This window comes from Epinephelus lanceolatus, chromosome 9, assembly GCF_041903045.1.
Source record: "Epinephelus lanceolatus isolate andai-2023 chromosome 9, ASM4190304v1, whole genome shotgun sequence".
Taxonomy (NCBI): domain Eukaryota; kingdom Metazoa; phylum Chordata; class Actinopteri; order Perciformes; family Serranidae; genus Epinephelus; species Epinephelus lanceolatus.
This window is the reverse complement of record NC_135742.1, coordinates 5,634,138-5,658,508: the sequence shown is the minus strand read 5'-3', so window position 1 is coordinate 5,658,508 and position 24,371 is coordinate 5,634,138. Positions and strand designations below refer to the sequence as shown.

Here is a 24,371-nt window from a genome sequence, read left to right as displayed (position 1 = left end):
TGTTTATCCAGGTCATCAAAGACCCACCACCACCTCCTCCACCTTCCCGTCCTCCACCACCTGTGAGTATAGTGTTGTCACAACACCAGAATATTTCTGTTGATGCCAATGCCATTTTTAGAAATGTAAAGGTCATCAAGCAAAGTCACATAACAAAAACTGCACTTTATTATAACACAAGAATATCATGAACAAAAAATTAGCTTTAAATTTTGCTAAGGAATAATTCCACATTATAAAAATGGGTCCATGACTTCCTCGTGTCTTTGTGTTAAAGGATAATTTCAGTTTTTTCCAACCTGAACCTAATTGTCCCATGTTTTTGTGTCTAAGTGACTAATGGGAACAACAATATTTTAATTGATCCGGTATTGAGTGAGGGCGCTGCAGCCAGTAGTGTACTGTTGCAGTGTAACCACTCAAGGCATGTTGGCACCGTCAGTCTACGTCCACTTGAAGCGCTTGTTTTTGCCACTGACAGGCTCAGATTATTATGACAGAGTCTGACAACACTATGGAAAGGATCCCTACAGAGATAAACCTTTTTGTCAAAGAGTAAGATCCTTGTTGTGTAACCAGAAACAGCCCCAAAATTGCCATTACCAAACCCACCAGACTCCATTTAGATAAACAGTAATTTTAGTGAGTATGTAGCCGACATATTTTCACGTCTAACTGGGAAAATTAAGGGTTTATTTCAACCAAACCAGAGATGATGGTTGTTGGAACAGTGGGAAGATGAAACAAGACATCTTGTCAGTTTTATTTCACTCTCTTCCACTTTAAATGAAGTGTGTTTTACGATGATAAAATTAGTGTTTATTTAAATGGAGTCTGGCAGGTTTGATGATAGCGATTTTGGGGCAGTTTCTGGTTAATAAAAGGATCTCACTCTTGGACAAAGGGGGCAACATCTGTAGGGATCCTTCTCATAATGTTGCCAGACACTTACAATATCAATCTGAACCTGTCGGAGGTAAATACAAGCACTTTAATTGGGTGTAAATTGATGGCGCAGGGATTACATTCCAGTCTGTTTTTGGCACTGCTGGCTGCTGTGCTCTCACTCAGGACTGGACATTTTTAAAAGTTGTTGCACCCATTCGTAGCTTGGACACAAAAGAAGGCCCAGGTTGGAAAATACCAAAGTTACCCTTAAAATATGAAGCTCGAGCCAGGAGGCTGTTAGCCTAGCTTAGCACTGAGACACACTAAAACCTCGACATGCTGATTTTCTGTTCATGCACAGATAAAACAAACACAATATTATGTGTTAATTAGAGTTCTTTAGAGATGTTAATAGGTGGATATTTTAACATTGGACAAAGCCAGGTTTGATGCTTCTCTGTACTGTCAGTCTTTATGCTAAGCTAAGCTAGGCTAATCACATTCTGGCCCTGGCTCTGTACTTAACGCACAGATATGAGAAACCTTTTCTTGTCACTCTCTGAAGGAAAGTAAATGTGCATGTTGAACTACTTCTTAAAAACAACATTTAAGAAGTTTTTGGATCACACCAAGAAATTTCAGCTGATTTGTTCTTTGTTCTCATGGCCTTTTTTATGTTGAATAAGCCGTTTGTCATTACTGGAAAATTATATCATCATATCATAAAAATGTGACTCATATCTGTGTCATCACAATATGCACAAACAGGTTTTGGTCTTTAATAAGCCCTAGAGTTTAAGAGCTCCTTCTGCAAGACTGTATTCATCTGCGCAGGATTAAAAATACTGAAGGAAATAATGTGAAGCAGTGAAGTAATTGTTTAGTTGAAATCCTTGAACCACGTAGAGAGAATTGATGGTTGTAGCAGGAATAAGGACATGAGAGCCTCTTCCTTCCTGACGAAATGACGTAAGTGAGTTTTCCTGTTGAGAGGAAGTGCATTCACATATTGATAAATGGGATTAACAGAAAACAGAACAATAGCAAACACAGTCCTGCACCACCTTCCTTTTGTCGACGCAGCAGTTGTCATTTACAAGCATAAAGTCAGCATGTGGCGTCACACCTACTGTAAATATGAGTAATTTTCCTTTTTCATTTTAAGGAGCCAGAGCCGCTGCCCAAGAAGAAGTGGCCGACTGTGGATGCTTCCTACTACGGAGGAAGAGGAGCTGGAGGGATCAAACGCATGGAGGTCAGAGCCTTAATATCATCCCCCAACATATTGCTTCCAGGAGCATGAAACACTTTCATCACAGTCACAAAGACACGTCTCTTCCATTATGTTTGACACATGAATCTCTTTGAAGTTTGCTCAATGTGAAGTGATTAGAGTAGGAAATGTTGAAACATTAGGGCATCTTTTCATATCAGACCTAACCAGCGGAAAAGGACTGAAATCCTGCAAAGATAAAATCCTAGAAAGCAGGAAGCAACACATCTCTGACAGCTGTTATCCTTTAGTTTGTTTAAAAGGAAACTGCTGACAGTCAGGGTTTTCTCCGAAGCTACAAGTTTGTGGAGTTATACAGGCAGCAGGAGGAGGGACCGGCTGACTGACCGGCCGGGCCGCTGTCCTCGTCAGCCCGCTGATGCCTCTGACATGACAGGCCCTGCCGTCTCATCCTTGACCGCCCGAGCCTGATTGGATCAAGTCATTGCAGGATGAAGGATTGAGTGCTGCTGTCAACTTGACATATCCACCTCACCCACCTCTCCTCTCCACCTCCCCCCTCTCAACTCCCAAACCTTGGCAGCCTCTTTGTTAACCTCCTCCTCCGATGGGAATCCAGGTTTGAAAGGCGAGCTCCCTTCCTCCTTCCTCCTCCCCCCTCGCTGTTTTACCCCCTGCCGCTTCTCAGCCCCGAGGAAGTTGGTGGCATTGCAGGGATTTCCCGGCATCCTCAGGGAGCTCCTATCTCTTGACTTTTTCCCCAGGAGTGTTGGTGAGCTGCGAGCCCGGCTGTCCCGTTGCTCTCTTCATCCTGCAGCAGGTTGATTCCCACCGACAGGCCCGTCTCCACTTCTGAAGCCTCCCCCCTGCGTGTAGAGAACGAGGTGCTTGTTAAGATCAACCTGCCCTCTCCTCTGCATCCACATTTAAGACGCCGTGCTGAGAAAACCACCTCCACCTCCACCGCTTTGCCGTTGCCAATATTTCAAACGCGTATCGAGTCGGCTGAGGTGACAACGTATCTTTTATTCATCGCAGCCCTCTCTTTACTTGATGCGGCAGGCCAGGGATGTATCCCGGAGATGATTCTGAAAAGCTGTTCTATATTGTCACGGCTTAACCTACAGCTTGAAAACTGTGTCGCTAATTAATCACCTCTCCCCATTCATGTGACGGTGGATTTTTTATCTCCTCCTTGCAACAGATGTGATGAATTCAATTAAAAAGCAGGACAGCTTAACTAACACACAGGCCTGCATTCACACGCTCACACAATGTCACATTATACCACATGTAAATGTGCCTATTAATAAAAGCAAAAACAGCTTTTCAGGTCATTTCGTTTTCTTATGGATAATATAGATAGCAGTTGTCCAACTCCCTTCTTATTATCAGCATATTTATCTTCCTGTAGTGCAGGGGTGTAGTGCTGCTGGAGCGCACTGGAACATCACTCCACCACTTTTTTTTCTTCAAGTGAGAAAAGAGAATATTCATAATGTACATAAACCGATTGAGTTCATATACATTTGTTAAGCGCTTGAAGATCCAATCATCACCAAAATTTATGTTAATAAAACAAATGGAATGGTCAAAGTTATCATATTGACATTTAAGGTGTGTTAATTGACTCATGCATTGAGAAACATGCAAGAAAACAGTCCACCTTAAAAGTTGCCAGTAGCTGCCGGCAGAAGTCTTTGAGCCACACAGTGAATTAAATTACTTTAATTCAGCCTTTAGCTACTAGTAATTAACTAGTAAAGATAAAGAGGCAGCAAAACATCCTTTCATTTTATAGTTGTAGTTCACCAATGTGTGGAAACTCGCCACAGTAGAAACAGTGGTTGCTTAACTTTCGAAACGAGCCACAACTTAACCACGCGCATGTGTCATATGTGCGCTCTGGTGCTGAAGCAAACAGCACCACACCCCTGCTGTAGTGTCTGAGAGTGTGTTCAGCCACTCCTGCCTGCTTATTGGCTGTTATAGATGATATAGCTAAACGTAGCTTATGAAAGTCCAGACAGATTTTTAATGAAGAGGTGCAACTAATTATTTGAGCTTGTGAAAATACTTGTATAATATTGTCTGTGGCTCTGCAGGTGTTTGTTGAGTCTGAGAAAATCATCCCCATGATGTCACTGTGATGTCATTATGTTTATCTCATCGTGGGTGTGGAGAAGAATTAAGTCTATGTTATAAACTGAGGTTGTGGAGTTTAAAGACAAGGCTGTAGGCGTTTCTCAATCTGCGTTCTTGCCTGGACTTGTGTTCTTGCGGTCTTGTGAAACGTCATCAGTCGCAGCCCAAGTACTGTTCCAATTCAAAGTTCGCATCCAGCCAAGTACAGTCCAAATGTACGGATGTGAACTTGCTCTGCCCGTTCCATCGGGGATGCATCGGGAGGTGACCTGTGTGGACTTTCGACAGCCAGGTATCCCAGAATGGGCAGCCATCCTTGGGAGTTTGTACTCCTGAGTCGAACTTGCCAAGTCCGACCTCCCAGGTGCACAAGTCCAAACTTGGCGTACTTGGTATTGAGAAATGCCTTGTGAGAGCCTTATGATAATACACTGTCAAGTTGCATTATGGGTAGTGTAGTAGCCTGTGTTTTTGGAGTTTGACCAATATTAGGAACTAAAAGTCAGGATATATGGTGGTGCAGAAATGAGTCCTAAAACCAGGAAATGAGTTAGCATTTTAGCACTCCTGTTTCCTTCTTCTTGGTTAGATGCCTGGCATTAGGTCAGTGGTTAACACAAGCTGAAGAGACTTTTATGATTTGTGCTCCAACATGAAATACGTCAGTAAATACCCCACTTGGGAATTTTGAAGCCTTTAGTGGTCTTAAAATAGATGTATGCTAACAAGTGGCTAAATGACATTAATTGTCGTCATGCCAAAAGCAGCTTTACAGTCTGGTCTTGGTGGTGATGTCGAAGTCATGCAACTGTGGTTAGTTTGTTTAAAGTCTCACGTTAACCTTTGACTTCTGACAATTGCATTTATGCGACAAAAAATATCGTAAAAATGGTGCTCATTTGTGGAGATAATCTTGCTGAACAAAATATGTAATTATCATAAACATATGTTTGTAACAATCTTGTCTTCTGCAATAATCCAAAATCCAATGGAAAAGTCTTGTTGGCTTTTTGTCAAGGAAAAGAGGGCGAAGCTAAGTCTTGGGTTGGCCTGCAAAAAACCATCATCATCCCCACAGCACTCTATATCTGCCTCTACTATTTTGATCAATCTTTTTTAAATCTGTCTCTTGTTCTTCCCCCAGTTTAATGAAAGAACAGTCCTAAGTTGCTGCAGTACCCCCTGGGGGGGCAGTTGTTTTTCTATTCAGTGTTTTTTATTCACTGTTTGCCTTGAAGAATGTCAGAAATCTAAAAATGCTCACCACAATTTCCCAAGACCAAGCAGATGTCCTCAAGATGTTTCTAACCAACAGACCAAAATAATCAAATTTTTTTTTTCAATTCTATAAAACAGAGAAAAGCACCACATCCTCACACATGAGAAGCTGGAAGCAGGAAATATTTACTAACTTACTAACTTTTCAGTGATGATAATCTGTATCAGATGAAGAATCGCCTCAACCCCATTACATTTGTGCTGGTAGCGATGGAACTCTTATCTGGATGAAGAAGGAGGACCGCACATAGAGTTGTTTGCTCCATCGATCTCCAAAAATGATAGTATGAGCTATAAATTGGTGCTGTGTTTGCTTTTACCTGTCCAGGTGCGTTGGGGCGAGAAGGGCTCAACCGAGGAGGGGGCCAGGCTGGAGAAAGCCAAGAACGCCGTAGTGTCCATACCAGAGGATGTGGATGAGCCAATGATCAAACGTCCAAGCCCAAAACCTGCCCCTGCCTACCATCACAATGAGAACAAATGGTACACTCCCATCAAGGTGAGTGCTACAGCCATTACCTGACTCTGATGTCACTGAATATGTTGGGTTTTTTGTCTTGGGGCGTAATTCTTTTCAGTTCTCTTCACTCTAATAAGTAAAATGTGATATTATGTAACCTATAGAGGTCTTCTTAGTAGCTCTTTAAAGCTTTTAACAGCTTCTGGTGGTCTTCATTCAACAAATGAAGCTGGCTGAAGAGTCATCACGAGACCTGTTTGGAAATTCGGTCAAGTAAAAGTGGTCTGATATGAACTTCAAAGATCATCTTTGACTTGAGGAAGAGGTTATGAAATTCCATACTAATGTCATGTGATGATACCCGAGCCAGCTCCATTAACGGTCACCTCTCCCAATACCCACACTCCCCTAGAAATACCCACTTGCACTTGGTTGTGTGCGTTCATGTTTAGGCTAGTGGTGTCTCAAAACAGAACTGAGGTAGTGGAAGTGGTTTCCAACACTTAAAACCAGCCCTAAATTCCAAGGGAGCCCTGACCCACACTTACAACGAAGTGGAAGATGAAATTTCCCAGAAAACCTTGCGAAGTCAGCAACGTTGGCAAGTTTTGGAAAACAATTTGTTACTGTATGATCAGAATATAGGCTATACAAACAACAGATGGTTGGACTAGCGTAAACTCATCAGCAACTCGGTTGAACACAGCGTCAAAATATTTAAACTAATCGACTTACCCGAACAAAATCGATCAGAACTAGAAGACGTCGTAGGCGCCTCCTGTTTTCAGCATTTCTTCTCCATTGTTTCATCAGACGAAGAATAAACATAGCACACGCCACAACACAAGCGCTGGAGCCGGCATTTTCAAACCTGAATGACTACCGGTAGCTTGCGTTTGCCTGCACGTCAGCCACACCGATTTGCATGAAGTGGTGTCTCATCTCTTAGGGAAAGATCTCTACCCTAATGTTTCTCACTTCCCTCATCAAGGGTCTCGCAAATGAGGGCACTCAATACCAAGTGGAAGATTTAAGGGGTAGAAATGAGACTGGGCCAAAGACTGTTAGATGCTTATAAAGTGGTCCTTTGAGCCTGTTTTGTTTTCATACAGAGGTCAAATGTGGCCATCAGTACTCAAAGATTCCTGTTACATAACATGTTTCTGCACTAAAGTCGCATTTCTCTTTGTCATCAGGGTCGTCTTGACGCTCTGTGGGCTCTACTGAGGCGGCAGTACGACAGGGTTTCACTCATGCGACCCACAAATGCAGACCAGGTAAGTCAGTGAAAAGAACCTCAGCGTTTTACACCTCTTGACGCTTCTGTTCCCAGTGGAGAATCTATTTGCAGAGAGGCCTAAAATACCATCCGTACCGATATGCAGAGGCAGACTGAAGAAACAGTGAAGTGTGCGTGGGTGTTTTACTGTAGGGTGTGTGTGTGGGATACAGTAAATCAGCGCCAGAGTGTTGTGTTTTTAGCTGCACAAACCTGCAGCCTGAAGGGATTGAGTCAAAGTCTCATCAGCGGTCATCTGTGCAGTTTGTTGTATTCAGGGATATAAATACAGAGTTTCCTGCACCAGTCAGCAGTGTGGATGCTCCTCTTCCTTTTTTGACTATTTAATGTTGTTGTGGCTTTTCTGTAGATCCCCTGTATGGCTTATTTTGAGTGTTTTTATCCTTCCAAATCTTTTGAGTCACCACAATTACAGTTAAGGACTCATTATTTTATTGCTGTATTGAATTACAGCTGCGGAGGTACAATAATCTGTGTACTGGCTCTCAGCAGAGGAAGCTGCTGGCACGAGTTGAGCATTGTGTTGTTGTTACCTAACTGCTAGCTGCAGCTGCAACGGCTCACTGAGGGAAGCATGATGGGGACGACCTAATATGGTCAAACTCTTTGACTTTTCTCAACCTCCGCCAGAGAGGAGGAAGCATATCAGCTCCACAGACCAACACACTGAAACCCGACGCCCCACAGGCGGTTAGCAGCACACGCTGCTCACAAACCGCCACCAAGTCAGAGTTAAACAGATGTTTTCATATGCTGATAGCTCTCTAAGGCGCAGCAGTTTATCTAACAAACCACAGCATCTGCTGTGGACACTGAGCTATATGGCTTATCTCAGAATGAATAACATACATTAGAATCAGTTTGCAGAGGGTGTAGAGTGATGATGGAGCATTTAGATTTCATTTCTTGACCAGATTTGAGGCCCAGAAAGATTCTTATTCCTTGTCTTATCTGTACATACATACCTACTGTATAAAAGTAGTCCCTGATGTCTTTCATCCTCTGTGGTGGGCACTTCTGATCATCTTCCTCTATACAGAACTTTGAGAGCAGGAGCCTTAAGAGTCTTTTTAATGGTTTACAGAATGATGTCAGACTGAAAACGTCTCAAGTGAAATAACGTTTGCTGCTCTGTAGGACATGGAAAAAACTAAACTGGTGGGCCAGCTGTGAGCCTGCCAGTTGCTACTCAGGGCATCACAGAAAACTCAGAATACCAGAAGATCCACTGCAAAAAAATAACCATTTGCAGGTCAAGAATTTTCCAATATCATCACAAAAACTGAGCTAAATTTGGCTGAAATGTTACAGACCTGCAGGTTCTGTATAACCATTGTCTAAATTTCTAAAGTCAAAGACCTGTAGTCAGCAGGTAGTTACCAAAACCAGTGAAATTTCACAATTCTTGATACCCAGTTGACCCTTTGCTAAGCCCTGCCCTTTTGTGAAGGTCAATCAAGCTGTCAGCGAGCATGGAGCCCACACTGTAACTAACTGCACTCCCTGAAGAAATATTATCAAATTCTTGGAGAATCAAAAAAGCAGTTTAAGAGAGCAGCAGACAGAGGGGTCTACAGTCTGTGTTTGAAGGATATATCCAGGATGTCAAACTGACTCAGCAGCAACAACAGGTTAAAAAGACAAAGATAGTTAGAAGCTAAAGCCGAACTATAGGCTATGGACCTCTGCCGAACGAGTCAGCAGCTCCAGAGAAGTCAAACCACGTTCATCTGCACACACTGTGATGACACACAGCTGGTTGAATATGTGCAAAGTTTCCCTGCTTCCCTTCACTTGTTCCTGTACAGCAGGGTCGCTCTTTGTTTCACTGTTATAATCATTAAAAAGCAAAAGCAGCATGTGTATACATTCAGTAGGCTGTATCTTCAGTAGCTAGCTAGCTAACCCTACACTTTTCAGGGTTTGATTTTGGTTTTGGAACAGGGAAGAAACGTATATCTTTTTCCAACCTCTCCAGGTAACGAGTATCATTAATACACGACGTGCCCCAGGCACAACATTTAGCTCCAAATCCACAAAACCAGCCTGAAAATGAAGGAAATCTGAAACGATGGAGCACAGCTGTGATGTTGTCGGACCCTGGTCTGGCTGGCGGAATACGCAATGATTGGCAAGTCTGCGTTCGAGGGGCGGAACTTAGCGAAGGGGGGTCAATTCAACACCACGGTATAAAACAATGTACTTAAACATACACACATTTGTTAGAAACACTAAAATTTAATCTGAATAAAAGTTTATCATTAATTCCTGATGATAAATGGTACGTTCTAGTCTATGTGGGTTCATGAGAGATTTGTTTGGGTGAGGAAACATATATTTGAAAGTCTACTGTATGTAAACATAATTTTCCTCCATTGTTGTTGTTCTTCAGCATTTGGACATGTAAGATCTGACAGTTGGTTTTTCTGGTTGGCTATTTGTCCTACCCCTCTTCCACTGTGATTGGCTGGCTGGGTTAAAAGTGACGGAGATGAGCGCAGCGTTTTACCCAAAGCTGAACATTTTTCAAGTCTCTGCGACTAGAAAAAAAAAACACCAAATGTGCAGCACTCAAAGCAGAATAGACGCTCGGCGCCTCGTCATCCTGCTGGTGTCTGTAGCAGAGTGTAATACGCAGCACTCCCAATGCAAGAAATTCACAAAACACTCTGACCTCAGAAAAACACACTTTCTTTTCAGTGTATCAAGGCGGAGCTGTCGCTTCACTTGTTGCCATCTTTATGTGCTGTTCTTCTGCAGGCAGATGTTCATCCTCTTCCTCAGCATTTAACTAGAACACTTGTAGGCGTACGTGCTGACCCGTCAGGTTGATGGTATTGGAGAAAAACAAGTACTGTTACGTTTTCAGAATTTTGTCATCGACTTGGCACTGAAGTATTGGCTCTCGCGTCATCCCTGCCCGCTAAAATATAATAGCTGGGGTGATTTCAAAAGCAGATATATGTAACCTGGTCTTAACAACTACAACTTAGTCTGTGCTGTAACTTGGGTAAAATTCTGCTTGACATTCCTTGACATACAAATGACAAAACCAGAGCTGTCTTTGTTTGTTAGTCTCCAGCAATACCATTTGTTTCTCTCACTCTCTCTGTAAGGGCAAACGGGGCTCAAGAACGATGTGAGCTCGTTTCACTGCCATGATAAATTGTTAACAAATGGGCTGGTGCTGTTTGTGTTGTGTCATTCGATGACCAAACTTGCATATTTTCCTGCAGTACGCTCGTTGGCAAGGCTGCTGTTTTCATGTTAGAATGACAACAATTCCCCCGCCCAGTATCCATCCAACTGAGCAGAAAAAGGTAGAATGAGGAAACATCATGGCTGCAGCTCCCTCTGAGTACAGGATGATAGATGCTCCCACACAAGAGGTCACCTCAGTTGCTCCGAGCAAACTGTTTGGAAGTGTAGAAAACAGAGAGCGAGGCCCACTGGTGAGTAAAACAGTTGTGTCAAAGCACTTCGGATAGAAGGGGACACGGAAGAAAAGCTGCCAGTGGAGTCAGCGGCACGGCTGTCTCTCTTCATTCACGTGCCGATCACTGCGCCAAACTCCACTTTCAAGTCTTTGATCAAGACTGTACACAGCGGACACAGGAGAGAATCAAACGGGAGGCCACGGAGGCTGTGTGTGTTTGAAGTTACATCTTAACAGAGCGGTCGTCAGCAGTGGATGGAAACTAAAACAGAAATCATTTATTTTTAAGTGAGTCATGATGTTTTTAAATCCTCCATTGACTCACTGTTGAATTTAAACACAATATTCCCAGCATCAGTATGAACAATACAAATGACTTTTATAATAAAAAGGCAAACATCTAAATGATTTAAGTCAATCGTAATTCTACTTTAACACAAAGGATTTGATTTGTTTCAGTTTGACCGGTTTCAGTACGTCCAAAAGGAGTAAAGATTCCACAAATACAGACTCTGAACTGATTGTTTTAGCAGTAATTAAACTAAGAAAAGCCTCAAAGTTACATTAATCTAATTTGGTTCACAGATTAAATCAGCAAGGTCAGATTAACTGATGAGTTTTGCTTCTTTCCATTTACCTTGAAAGGTGAAGATCAGACCTGGGACCCGAGTTAACTGCCTTTCATTGCAGCAAGTCCAACACTGCCTCACTCCGAAGTCGCCGAAATCTGGCGCATGGGAAATTGCTTGTGGCATCAGACACTGACAAAAAAGCTGTCCTTAAACATCAGCATGATGCAGGGCCAGTCGCTGTTCTAGTTTAATAGCGCTCGGCAGCGTCGGGGGAAACATGGCAGGACACAAGCAAAAGTTACGTCATTTGTGGGGCACTAATTTGTAGGATATCGTACGAATCGTTGTATGAGTAAACATTGATAGGTAACACCTCTATTTTGTGCGTACAAACGCCAGCAACATGTCCAAGTTGGACAGGGCTGTGTGTACGACTTTTTTAATGAAACACAAAGAAGACAGAAGTGCTAATTAACAGGAGTTTACTACTACCGTTGATGCACAGAGCAGCCATGTTGGATTTTTAGGTTGGAGTTGGTGAGGTTCTTCCCACTTTCCCAGTCAGAAATCTGACCTCAGGAGGTGTTCCTATTGAAATTTCTGACTGGTGCAATGGTGCAAATGAAACACACCATTTTACATCCCATTAAAATCCATGTCAGTCATTCACAACTCCAGAATTGTCCAGTGATGTCGTGTCACCTTTACCAACACATGTAAGACTGATACCTGTGTTAGCGTGTTTCCTAAAGGTTCTGGGCATCAACACAGTTTCCATGTACTGGTGATGTCATATACCTGATAATAGAGTTTCACTGGACCAGTTTTTACCTGGACCTGGTCCTCTAGTCTAGTTTTACTGGACTTTTAAATGTTGGATTTACAATGTCAGTAGCCCACTGTTGGGTTTCTTCCAACTGTTCAAACTTTCTGTTTCAGTAACTGACATTTACCTGCCTCCTGTTGCACAAGTGTTTTTATTGTTCCTTGTTGTCTTTATGAGCTGATGTTGACTCTGTAACTTTGCCTGTCGCTGGCCTCCAGCCTGGTCCGCAGTGAGACATGCGTGTGATATCGGGCTGAACAGATACACCTGATCAAAGTGAGAGGAGTCTGAACTGTCCGGTGGGAGGTTAGGTGTAGATGGCAGAGCGGGCAGCAGTGACGTGGAGAAGGGAGAGGAGAGGAGCAGCCGAGGGAGGGAGGGAGGAGAGGGAGCGAGGGAGAAGGGGAGGGAGGGCAGCGGTCTTTGATGGCGGACAGGAAACCTCCAGGGTCATGAATTTTTCAGCGGGCTGCATCCGCGGGGTTACAAGGACTCGTACAGGTGTAAGGAAGCAGGTTGTCGCAGACATCTGTTCAGCACGGGGACCCGGGTGTCCGTGCCACCCCCTCACCTCCCCCTCCTCGCTGAGCTTCCATCCTCACCCCTCTTCCCTCCCTCGGCAGTCTCCCTTCCCGACCCCTTCCCTCCCTCCCTCAGTGCTGCCGCCCGGAGCCAGACTGCTGGATTGTCAGCAGATGCAGAAGAGAGACAGAAAATGAGAGTGAAACAGTTTTTTTCTCTCTTTTTTTTTGTGGTCTCACATTTAGCGCCCGAGGGCCTTCAACACCAAAGGTAGAGCGGGGGTGGACACAGCTGCAGTGCCGAACTTGCCCCAGGCACAAATAAAGAGATCTAATGTGGTTTGACTGTGTTGTCGGTGAGACCAGGGAGCCGGGGAGGCACTTCAGAGCCAACTTAGCACAGCAACATCTGCCGCCAAGTTTTGCCGGGGATCGACTGGGGACAGCAGGTAGAGGAAGGTGGCAGATAGAGGGAGGGAGGGAGGTTGGCCTTATTCTGGTGCTCACTCGGGCTCTTTTTGAAGAGGTGGTGGTGTGCATGCACGCTTTTTTTTTTTTTTCCTCATTCACCTCCCCCCACTCTCACATTGTAGGTATTGTTTTCTAAAAGCAGCTGTCCACGAAATGTCCAAACAAGGTGTGCAATCAATGATGCATCACTATACATTAAACCCTCTGTATCCTCCTACAGAAACACACACACACACACACACCACAGTGGGCAAGCCAAAAACAGAGAACAGGCGCTGTGTGTGTGGATTTCCAGTTGGATTTCCATTTGTTCCTCTTGTTCTCGTCTGTTCCTCACCAGGGGATGTGTGGGCTGAGTATGCTGCTGTGTGTGGAGGTTAATAGTATTATCTGATGGGCCGTTATACTATTGCTTCAGCGTATTTGTTGTTGGGTTTACAAAATAAATTTTAAGCTTTTTTTTTTCCTTTGTGAATCTTTGCGGTTTTAGATTTAATGTACTAATGAGGTGATGGTTACTGATCCCTCTGGGTGGAAACACAGGAGAAAAATAAAAGCAGTGTGTCTCTTCCTACGAGCATCTTGGGTATTGCTCAATATCTCAAACGTCATTTAAGCACAACATCTGCAGAAATTAAACCAAATTGAAAAGAAAATCCCCCATCTCTCTAAAAAAAAAAACCCTTATTCCTCTTCTCTGTGCTTCTCTCCATCACATGTGACATCATACTATTGGTTATTTTACATTAAAGAGGACTTAATTTGCTCATTTTTAGGTTCATTCATTTTGGGTTCTACTAAAACATGTTTACATGTCTTAACGTTAAATGTTAAAGCATAAAAAAAGCACAAAAGCATTATAACATATTTTCCTCACACTGTCTGTACTGCAACAGCTGTATTCACCCTCTGTCTGAAACGTTCCGTTTTTGCGCCTGTCTCTTAACGCCCCCCCTTCCGAAAAAGCCCAGTCTGCTCTGATTGTTCAGCATTTCCGGGTCCTCTGCATCTCAGCGTCTCTGCACCATCATTGCAGCCAAATAATTACTGTAACAAAGAATAACGACTCTTTCTATGGTTAAAAACTGCCAGTAAAAGCTTCTTAGCACCACTGGACATGTTCCAGCAGGAATTTGATGCGAAATTGGGAAGAAATTAACATCTGGAACCAAGATTTTATGTTGTTAGCATGTAGCTACAAGTAGCAGTGTACTTGCAGCTGGGGAATGGCTGCATATAGTGCTGCTTTCTCCCATTAGAAAATCACCAATAACAGCTTTTAAACACAACCAGATAGGGTTGTCACGATACTAAAATTTCAAACTCGATATCGATACCCAGGAAAATATTCAATACTCGATACCATTTTCGATACAGCAGCAAAAAATTAAGAGGCATGTCATTTTTTAAATAAAGATCAGAACAGTAACATCAATGATAACAACAAAAAATCCCCCCAAAATAAATAACCAGAAACAAGATCTGTCCATACAAATGTATTTATCTACAGCCCTGTTTATTTTCTGTGCTTCTGGTGAATTGGCACCATATTTTCATTGCTGATCAAATAGAGTTGGTAGTTTAGGCTCAGGATGCTCCTGCTTCAGAGAACCAGGGGTTACGGGAGAAACCAAACGTTTTTTCAGCTTCAGTCTGTGACTTTACAGTTAACATAACTTTTCAGACACACATAATTGTGTTGTCCTGTTAAACTAACATTGTCTATTAATGTTACAGATGGGCATGACTGATAAAGTTTTCTGCTTAGCTCCCACATTAACGTTAGAAGTTATATTTTAGTTTGATGCTGGCGACACCAGCTGCTCAGCTGCTAGTGAGGTGAGGGGCTGTACCTGCCGTCTGCAGCGTGCTGTGTTCACTTCACTAAATATTTCCAAAGAGCGCTTTTTCCTTTATCATTTTTGACCAAAACTGGCTGCTCTGATCCTCCTGCAGCTGCGCTGGCCATATTACAGCAACAGAAATGTGTGCATGCATGCACAGCGATGACAACAAGCCGGGTTGCAGCGAGGGCTCTGTGCCAGCCAGACGCTACCTGCACAGCGCGTGTCCGTTGGACCCGTTGCGCGCACCTGACAGGCGCTGAGTTGGCGTGCACTGTTAGTATCGATACTTTTGTAAGTTAGTGTTGTATCCGGATACAGCGTATACTTTTCAGAGTATCGATACTTTTGACAACCCTACAACCAGATGTGTTCCATCAGAAACATGATCTGAAATTTGGGAGAAATGTATTAATTTGGCAACCATGATGAGACAGTTCCCTGATGTTAGCATGTAGCTACATGTAGCAGTGTGCTTGCAGCTGGGGAATGACTGCGTGTACTGGCACTTTCCTCTGTTAAAAATCACCAATAAAAGTGTCTACACACCACTGGACATGTTCCAGCAGGAATATGATCCCAAATCAGTGATATCGGCAACCAAGATTACATGTTTCTGTGACGTTAGCATGGCGCTTCCTGTAACAGTGTAGGCTACATATTGTAAACCCTTGCAGTAGCATACCTGGAGCAGATGTCCATATAACTATCTGACATCAGCTTGAGGCTAAACTAGAAAAAATGGTGGATACACAGTATTCAGAAGAGTCTAAAGCCTCAGGTTTGTGCTCACAGGGATTATGTCTGCATAACTCAACCTTATTATTTGAAATTTGGCCATGTTTAAAATAAACATCTGACATTGTAACATTATATATATATATATATATATATATATATATATATATATATATATAAAAGACAGAAAATGAAGAAACGCATAATAGATTGCCTTTGAAGTGTCAGCTAAGTGAAAAAAATGTTGAAATTCATCAAGGACATATTTACATGTGTATAATCCTCTTGCGTAAACTCACAAGTGAGTGCATCAGCAGAAAGAATGTAAATCTCCGGACTGTACTATGTAAACAACAACTGGAGGAGAGTGCAGGAATTAAAGCTGCAGCACACGGACGTCGTTCTGAAACAGCATTTTCAATTTATTGATTAGTTTTTAAATTGAAAACTAAATTTTTAGTTGATAACCTCCATCATTCACTGTTTTACAACGAGTCCAACAAAATATCCCCATGACAATAAAATAGTATGCAAGTAGTACTAAAGGAATTGAGGCAGGGAAGTGTGGGAAGACCTTTTTTTAACATCAGGAGAGAAGTCAGTGTAAATGTAGTGGGAGATAATCTATAATAAACTGAGATTTCCCCCCTAAAATGCCTCAAAGAAACTGCACAGATGAAGAACACATGTGGGGCAGTTGCAGCGGCAGCTTCCCACCTCTCTGTGTGTCTTCCTCCTCCTCTCCTCCCTCAGCTGGTTTATCTTTCCTTCACCCTGCCAGCGCTCGGTGCCCCGGCTGTGACAGCGTCTTAATTTAACAGCCGTCGGTCACGTTATAGACGGTGCTTTGGGAGCGTTTAATTAAGTGACTGTGAACAGAGGGACTCTACAGACCTGCTCTGGAAGAGTCCCGTCAGATGCAGGGAGGAGACGGAAAAGGATGGATGTAAAGGGAGGTGTAAGGAAAAGGAAAAAAAACGAGGACAAGGCTGGCAGAAGCCGAGGGCCACCGAGGGTAGAGGTGACAGTCTGCTTGCCTGGCGGAGCCTGGCATGGCACGGCATGGCATGGCAGAGCTGTCCTTGGAGGTCAGAGCAATACATGCTCGGGTTTATTTTCCCCTTCCTCAGCAGCTCAGCGTAGCGCCCGCCGGTTTCTCAGGGCTCAATTAGGATGCTGAGAGGTGCTGCGGAGTGATTGTTTGCATGGAAATAGAGCCAAGTGAAACATTAGACTGCAAATTGGACGAAGATATTTGCTTTTCAGTTTCAATATTTGACTGGCACGAAGGTGCTACATGTAGCATTTTAACATCAGTAAGTCATCAGTAATTACCACATTCATTTTGAGACATGAGTGTAATTACTGTAAACAAACAAGACCGTGTCTGAGAGGATTGGCAGCCTCCCTCTGGCCTCTACACTGCATTTTTACATTGCGAGCCACCGGGTCACATTTTGTGGGAAATGTTCTTTCAGCGCAAATGGAGCTCAAGTTTCTCTCAGAGTTTCTCTCAATGGCAGATGGTCGAGGAGTGAACGGCTGATGGGGGGAAAAATTATTTCCAATATGTTTATCGTCTTCAGAGAAAACACAAAAAAAAGCTTTGATCAGAACATCATCTTTGTAACAAGAGCTGAGGAGGGTTATGGGAAATATAGTCTTCTACGAGCAATACTACTGATTTTATACCTTCTAAACATGTGAACTTAACAATACTGTTTACCATGTTTCTAAAGAAAGCATGATTTCAGATTTCCCACCTTTTATTTTCTGTTTAATCAGCTGACTTGAAATTTGTAATGGTCATAGCTACCGTGACATCACCCACTGGCTTGTAGACTCTTGTTTTGAGGCCTTGAGTTTGGCCATCTTTTTTTTTTTTTGGAAGCTGTCGGGGAGCGAGGGGTGGATCTGAAAACTGAAATTTTCAGACAGGTCCTGACAGATGCAGAGGCATCTCTCAAAACCCTCAGTCTGTCAGTGCGCTTCAGTTACCAGCAACTCTCTGAAGACCCTAATATTTCCCTGTAACTGTGTGTGGCGATTAGTGCTGATCTTTGTGAATTGGGCTGTTTTTTCAATGAGGCTTATTTGCATAGAAGGGGAACAATTTTGCACCAAATATTTGTTTATTATCTTGCATATATATACAGGAGCACCAAGGATGCTGCTTGATGCAAAGCACAGTTAGGGTTGCACCCTTTGCAGGTTCTTTTTGTCTTATTTTTGAAGGTTTAATAGTCGCACAGTCTTTTCATACATCTCCCCGTGAGTGTACTTCACATTATTACTTAGACTGACCTCCTACTGATTTTGGTTAAAGCCTGTACATTTAGTTGAAATGTCTAGAAGGTTTCATGTCTGTCACACTTTCTTGACAGTGGTGGTCAACCACACAGTGACCATTATTCCTGGTGGTGTGTGCACAGATGCTGAAACCTCCAACTTTTTACAGTTGGCTACCATAGAGCTGCTGAAATTGAAACCAAAAAGACATGATATTCAACTGTCATGGACAGTCAGATCATGAACGTAATGAAAACACAAACACAGAAACAAATTGAAATTAAAAACATTGCTGTTTGGCAGCTGACTCTAAAATTAAAATAACCCCAGCAGCTAAAAATGACGCCAAAGTGGAAATGTTAAAAAGTGCAGTTCCTCTAATGGCCACTTGAGGCTGGCTCCAAAAGTGAGTCACTCCCCATAGACCCCAGTGTTAAAATGCCCAACTTTACAGCAGAAATAAACATGTTTACAGCCTGGTACAAAAATAAAGTTTTGGTTTTTATAGCTAATTTTTACAATCCAGACAACTGTACGAGGGGTACATTTTTATATAACTCACCCATTTACATTTTATTAAGGCTTAAAGTTACGCATAATTAAGGGTGGGTTGTTTTGAGTGACAGGCTGTCTGTGGATAGTGTGATGGGTTCTCAGTCAGATCCATCCCTTACTCCTCCATAGCTCCACTCTTTCATCGAAATATGGTCACTTGTGGTTCCAAAGAAACCAAGATGGCAATTGTGGAAATGTCAAACTCGAGGCTTTAAAACTGGAGTCCACAAAGTCATAGGTGAAGTCGCGGTAGCTATGTCCATTATTTTTATGGTATAGTCCATCCATACATCCATTTTCAACTGCTTATCCGAAGCCAAGTTGCAGGGACAGCTGGCCGAGCAAAGCATTCTAGACATTCTTTCCCCTGCAATGCTTTCTAGTTCCTCCTGGGGGATCATAACGTGTTCCCAGGCCAGATGAGATATGTAGTCCCTCCAGTTTGTTCTGGGTCTGCCCCGGGGCCTCCTACCAGTGGGACGTGCCCCTCTAACACCTCAAATGGAAGGCACCCAGGAGGATCCTGATCAGATGCCCATCCTTCCTCAACTGACCCCTTTCCACGCAAAGTACCAGCAACTCTACTCTGAGCTCTCTCCAGATGTCCGAGCTCCTCACCCTATCTCTAAGGCTGAGTCCAGCCACCCCACTGAGGAAACTCATTTGGGCCGTTTGTATCCGCGACCTCATTCTCTCGGTCACTACCCAGAGCTCATGCTATTAGTGCAGTATTTTTTGTGAATCAGACCTCAAGACGAAGCAAATAGGGGTTGCAAGTGATGCTCAATTCATGGTGTTTTCAGCAGCTGCAATCCACTCTTTGTGAATACACCCCTCAGTCTTTGAGATAAAACATGGTGTCATCTTTATACAATGATTTGTAACCCAATTCCTTCATTCCGAACGAACAGGCTGAAAGCAGCATAGACTGCACACAAGACTATGCAATTATTTTACAAGTTAAAACACAGGCCGTGTAAAAACAGTAAGATAGGATATAAATTCTGGATATAGTGGCTGTAAGAAGGCAACATGTCAGCTGTTTAAAGAGCAAAGTATCACTGATGTGTTGACATACTGCACAAACATACTGGATGATTAATATCACCAGTAGCAGACTAGATAAACCCAACTGACTACGCCACTGAATCAGATTTAAATACAGATTTAAATATTGGACTGCAGCCATGCCATAGGATCAGCAGTAAACCGGCTGCCATACTGGTTGCACTGGTGTATCAGTATGTACTACTGTGGGCAGGCTGGTAACATGGAAATGATCCAAGAGAGGAAATGGCTGCCTCACAGGAAATCAGGCCGGCTGATTACGGCCTGAGAGATACACAGTGACCCATTTAGATAATACAAGAGGTCAAACAGCTGTGACGGCCTCAGACTCTTAAAGAACGGTGAGAATGGATTTTTACCGTGCACAGCAGTGACATTCATTCAGCAGAGTGTTGATTCAGTCGTATACATAAAGGATGTATCTAGCAGCTTCTTTCTTTGCATCTTTTGTCACTTAATCTCAGTATGTAAAGCGGAGCAAACATTTGCTCGGTATTGTTAAAAAGGGAGAAAAAAAACGTAAACAGATGCACACATACTCATCCTTTCACGCTTCCCGTTTGTTGCTTTTGTCTTGTCGCATTACAATGCCACACTGAATATGGTGAGAACATCTTTCTTGAAACTAATAAAAGCCGTCAAACTGTATTGTTCAGTGTTAAAATAAATGCCTGAGAAGAGCCAAAGGATGACACATCCTTGAAGGTTTTCGGTGTTGCAGAAGGCCCACGTTTTGCTCTCTCCACAGCCGTTGAAAGGAATAATTTGGTACCTAAACGTCTGATAAGACAATATGCTAATGTGGTATTAATATATGCCTAAAGAAAGAGTTGACAGCAGCACTAATGCAGAATAAACACAAGGTAATGCATGCGGGGGGACTTTTACATGTTGACATCAGTCAGGATGTTTACCATCACACAGATAAATACCTCACAGAAACAAATGTAACACTTAATTTCACAATAAAAGGCTTTAATGGGAAGTAAACAACCTGGCAAATGACATTAAGTTGAAACGAAGCCCTAGATCAGAGAGCATGAGATTTCCTAATTAACAGGGGTAATTGGAATTAAACCAGAGCGTCGCAAATAATGAAGCGTCAGGAGAAGAGATGAGGCTTCATTGGAAGAGGCTGAAAAAACAAAGCTCAAAATAACAACCAGGCGTTACTCATGCTTGACATTTAACCCCCAACCATAAACCATCACATTTATCTCTCTGTGCTGAAGGGGGAGGAAATTATTTAGGGTTTTATTTTTCTTCTTCTTTGTTGCTCCGCAATTGTGATGTGTCAGTTTTACTCAACAGGGAGATGGAGAACAGGGTTAATAACTGGTCTCCATTGTTAGTCAGTCTTTAGCAACCCAATCCCCAGGAAAAATGTTTGCATTGTACGTTGTCTGCAAACCGATACGTCACATTTGCACATTAGTATGTAGCAGAATGGTGGTGGTTAACATGTGGTCAGGTTTAAGCACAAAAACCACTTAGATATGGTTAAGAAAAGATCATGTTTTGGCTTGAAATACCTGGTTTGGGGAACGATCCTGGCCGGAAATGCAGCGATGTCTCACTAAAAAAACTATGACTTTTTGTGGTATTATCCTCGCCAACGGATCATGACAAAACACCCATGTTTGAGCCATAAAAGCCATAGAAACACAGCAGTGACTCTGTGTTTGTTGTCTCAAACAGCGGTGTGCAGCTTGGCATGTGACTTGCCCTGTCATGCCATTCACCACCCCCTCCATCTTTTCATGACAAAATTAACTCATACATTACGTCACCTTAGAACTATTATGTTACATATGAAACATGCAAATATAACATATTGGAGGTTTGCAGAAATGTACAATGCCAACGTCTCTGGATGTTCTAATGATGTTAAAATGTTAAGGTGCTTCTTTGTCTCATTGGTGCTGGTGGCTCATTGCTAATTTGTCTTTTAAACCAAATCTCCCCTCTTCGCTGAAAACAAAACATACATGAGTTTGTGTACAACAGTAGATTGAAGTACTTTAAAATACCCATCTTTGGTATTAAGAACCATGAATATATTATACAGCCTTTCATCTTCAGGCGTTCTGCAGATAACTGCAGCACAAAAATGTAAAATAAAAAGAAATTACTTAAAAGAAACACAAAAGAAAATGACAAAACCTTCATGCAGGTTATGGCAGTATGAACTAGGGCTGCCAAATTAATCAAATTATTACCAAAATTGCAATATGACCAAGTGCAATTTCCAAACATAGGGGCTGCACTTTTAATTAAAGGTAAAATTTGTCACAATCTACCATTATAAATGAAGCATTGTGATCCTACTATTATTCCAGATGTAAGGGAACATGCTTGTTAGGTACATACCGCAGCAAAAATCACATAATTTTTAATTCTTTTCAGTTAAAATGAAAGGTAAAAATTGCCGCTGAAATCGCAACTCATATTGCAATTGCAAAACAATTGCATATAATGCAGCCCTCATATGTAAGTATACATAGCAGAAAATGTTGAAAAGAAAACTGTGGTAAATTTTTCATGGCATATTTAATTGCGTCATCAGGATATAAGTGCTCTGAAAGGATGTTTAAAGTCAGGTGTTACAGATCTTGCTGCAGTTTGTTTGTAAAATAAAATGCACTGCAAAACATTTTCCGCTAATTAAGTCATTGTTAAATCATTGTTAAAACTCCCCTTCTTCTAATGAACATAAAAACTCCCGTCAGGTGTAATTTTCCTGACACTACACGCAGTGTGTATTTCATGTGAGATTCTTTTCTTTTCAGCGAGAGGGTAAACGACTCGTTCAGATGGATGTGCATTTAGTTTCTTTCTGTTTGTCTCTAATAATCACGATTGATCTGTGTTCATTCTCGCACCTTGGAGCAGCCACATAATGCACACAGCACATAATGTAGCAGCGGCGGTGGTGGTGGGCGGTGGGCTGTGCGGGGTAGCGGCGAGCCCTGGGCCTCATTAGTCCTATCAGTGGACGGCCTTGTTAGCCCTAACAAGTAGCCAGCTGACAGCTCCATTCAGCCGCCGCTCCCCCACAAGAGAAGTGACAGCTTTAACTATGGCGGAGAGCACCGCCGATTTATGAGCCGCGCCCGTGCTCTCTTAACCAGATTAGTTCTTTTTACATTAACCGAGGAAAAGTAGGGCAGATGTCTGTATGACTGGTTGTAAATTTGATAATGACCGCCATGTTAATCCCCCCCCCCCCACCACCCTCCATCCTCCCCTCCTCATCCATCCATGCCCCCGCACGGCAAGTCCAGGCTGGGACCTGGCTGGTAACAGGATTACCAGCGAGGGGACCCTCCCCGTGTGTGTGTGTGTTTGAGTGTGTGTGTTTCTTGGAGCAGGAAAAAGGAAGCTAATTGTTGTTGGTGGCGGCTGGTCGGAGGAGAAAAGTAACCTAATGTGGGAAAAAGGGAGAAATAATGGGAAAATGATTAGTGAGACATGAGGACCAAATCCCCTCTAGTTTTTCGCAAATTTGTCAGAATTCATGTCTTTGCCTAAAAATGTTTCGACTGTAACGACCACTTGAAACACTTTCACTTCAGAGTACATTCAAATTTTATTGTTAACACTTAAGTCGGGTTAAAATTATTTTGAAAAGCAGCTAGAGTTTGACGCAAAAGCTCATTGAAAGACATCTTCTAACTTTAATGTCCCTGAATGCGTTGAATTCACACAGACAAATATTTTATACAGTGCAGACTTAAAGTATTTTTGAAGTCATTAAATAGAGACAAATATGACAAAACAGATTATTGCCTTTCCAAGGTTTTATATAATTTCAAATATTGTTATTTTTGAATATTGATTTCCAACAACAACAAAAAACAACAAAACACATTAGTTTCTCCTGCAACATGTCACCCAAAAACAGAAGTAAAAAACAAGCTGTTTGTCAGATATTTTAATATCCTTCCAGATTTAACGTCATTTATCTGCATGTGAAGATTCTGACTCTGATCAGTTTTGGATTAGCTCTTGTTTTTCTCGTCCCTTTAAATCTCATCCTGCAGTGAAATCCACTTTGAACGCAGCTTCATTCACTCGGCTACAAAAGTGTTTTGCGATTCAATCAAGTCCAGCATTGTTGTTGTTGTCCTGGGTGTTGTGTTTTTGGGGACTGTCCAGCCCCCCTGTGTTGGTCTCCCCTTTTCCTCTCCATTAGCTGATCGGTGTTGTTGTATTTGGGTGGCCGGGGCTGGTACCTGCACCCACTGTCCTCCACCCCACTCCCTCCTCCCTCCCGCCCTCTCCGCCTGATACGATCTAAACTGATGTCCTGCCGGTGCCTTTTTTCCCAGAACCCCTCAGACTGGTTGGAGCAGTGGCGGTGGCGCCGTGCGCCGAGCCTTTTCTTCATCACCTATTAAAATCAAAGCCCTGTCGTTTGGCGAGGACCGCTGGGATCTTGGCTTTAATTAAATTACATTATTGTTAACGTCAGCTTTGCCGAGGCCGGCTCTGTCGCGTGCACTTTGCCCTCCTCCTCCTCCTCCTCCTCCTTCTCCTCCTCCTCGGCTCACCTCCTGACAGACATATAGAAGAGGCAGGAGAAGGAGGGGAGGGGGATCACACATACATGCAGTAATGTATTCTAATGCCCCCCCTCCTCCCCTCCCATCCATTTGAATTTTTAAAAAGATGGAAGCGGGGAGTCATGTTATGCAGGGAATATGTTCACAGTGAATATTCAATTAGGCCGCTCGTATTTTGTAT

The 24,371-nt window shown here is 42.7% G+C and overlaps 1 protein-coding gene across 1 annotated transcript in view; it reads left to right on the top strand.

The window, feature by feature from the left end:
- The window catches only part of antxr2a (ANTXR cell adhesion molecule 2a), a 115,928-nt gene that overhangs the window by 57,407 nt on the left and 34,150 nt on the right, over positions 1 to 24,371 (top strand). The window contains exons 13-16 of the mRNA XM_033620241.2: positions 12 to 62; positions 2,054 to 2,143; positions 5,874 to 6,044; positions 7,202 to 7,282. Of these exons, the coding sequence (XP_033476132.2) occupies positions 12 to 62; positions 2,054 to 2,143; positions 5,874 to 6,044; positions 7,202 to 7,282 (393 nt within the window). The remainder of the gene's footprint in view (positions 1 to 11; positions 63 to 2,053; positions 2,144 to 5,873; positions 6,045 to 7,201; positions 7,283 to 24,371) is intronic.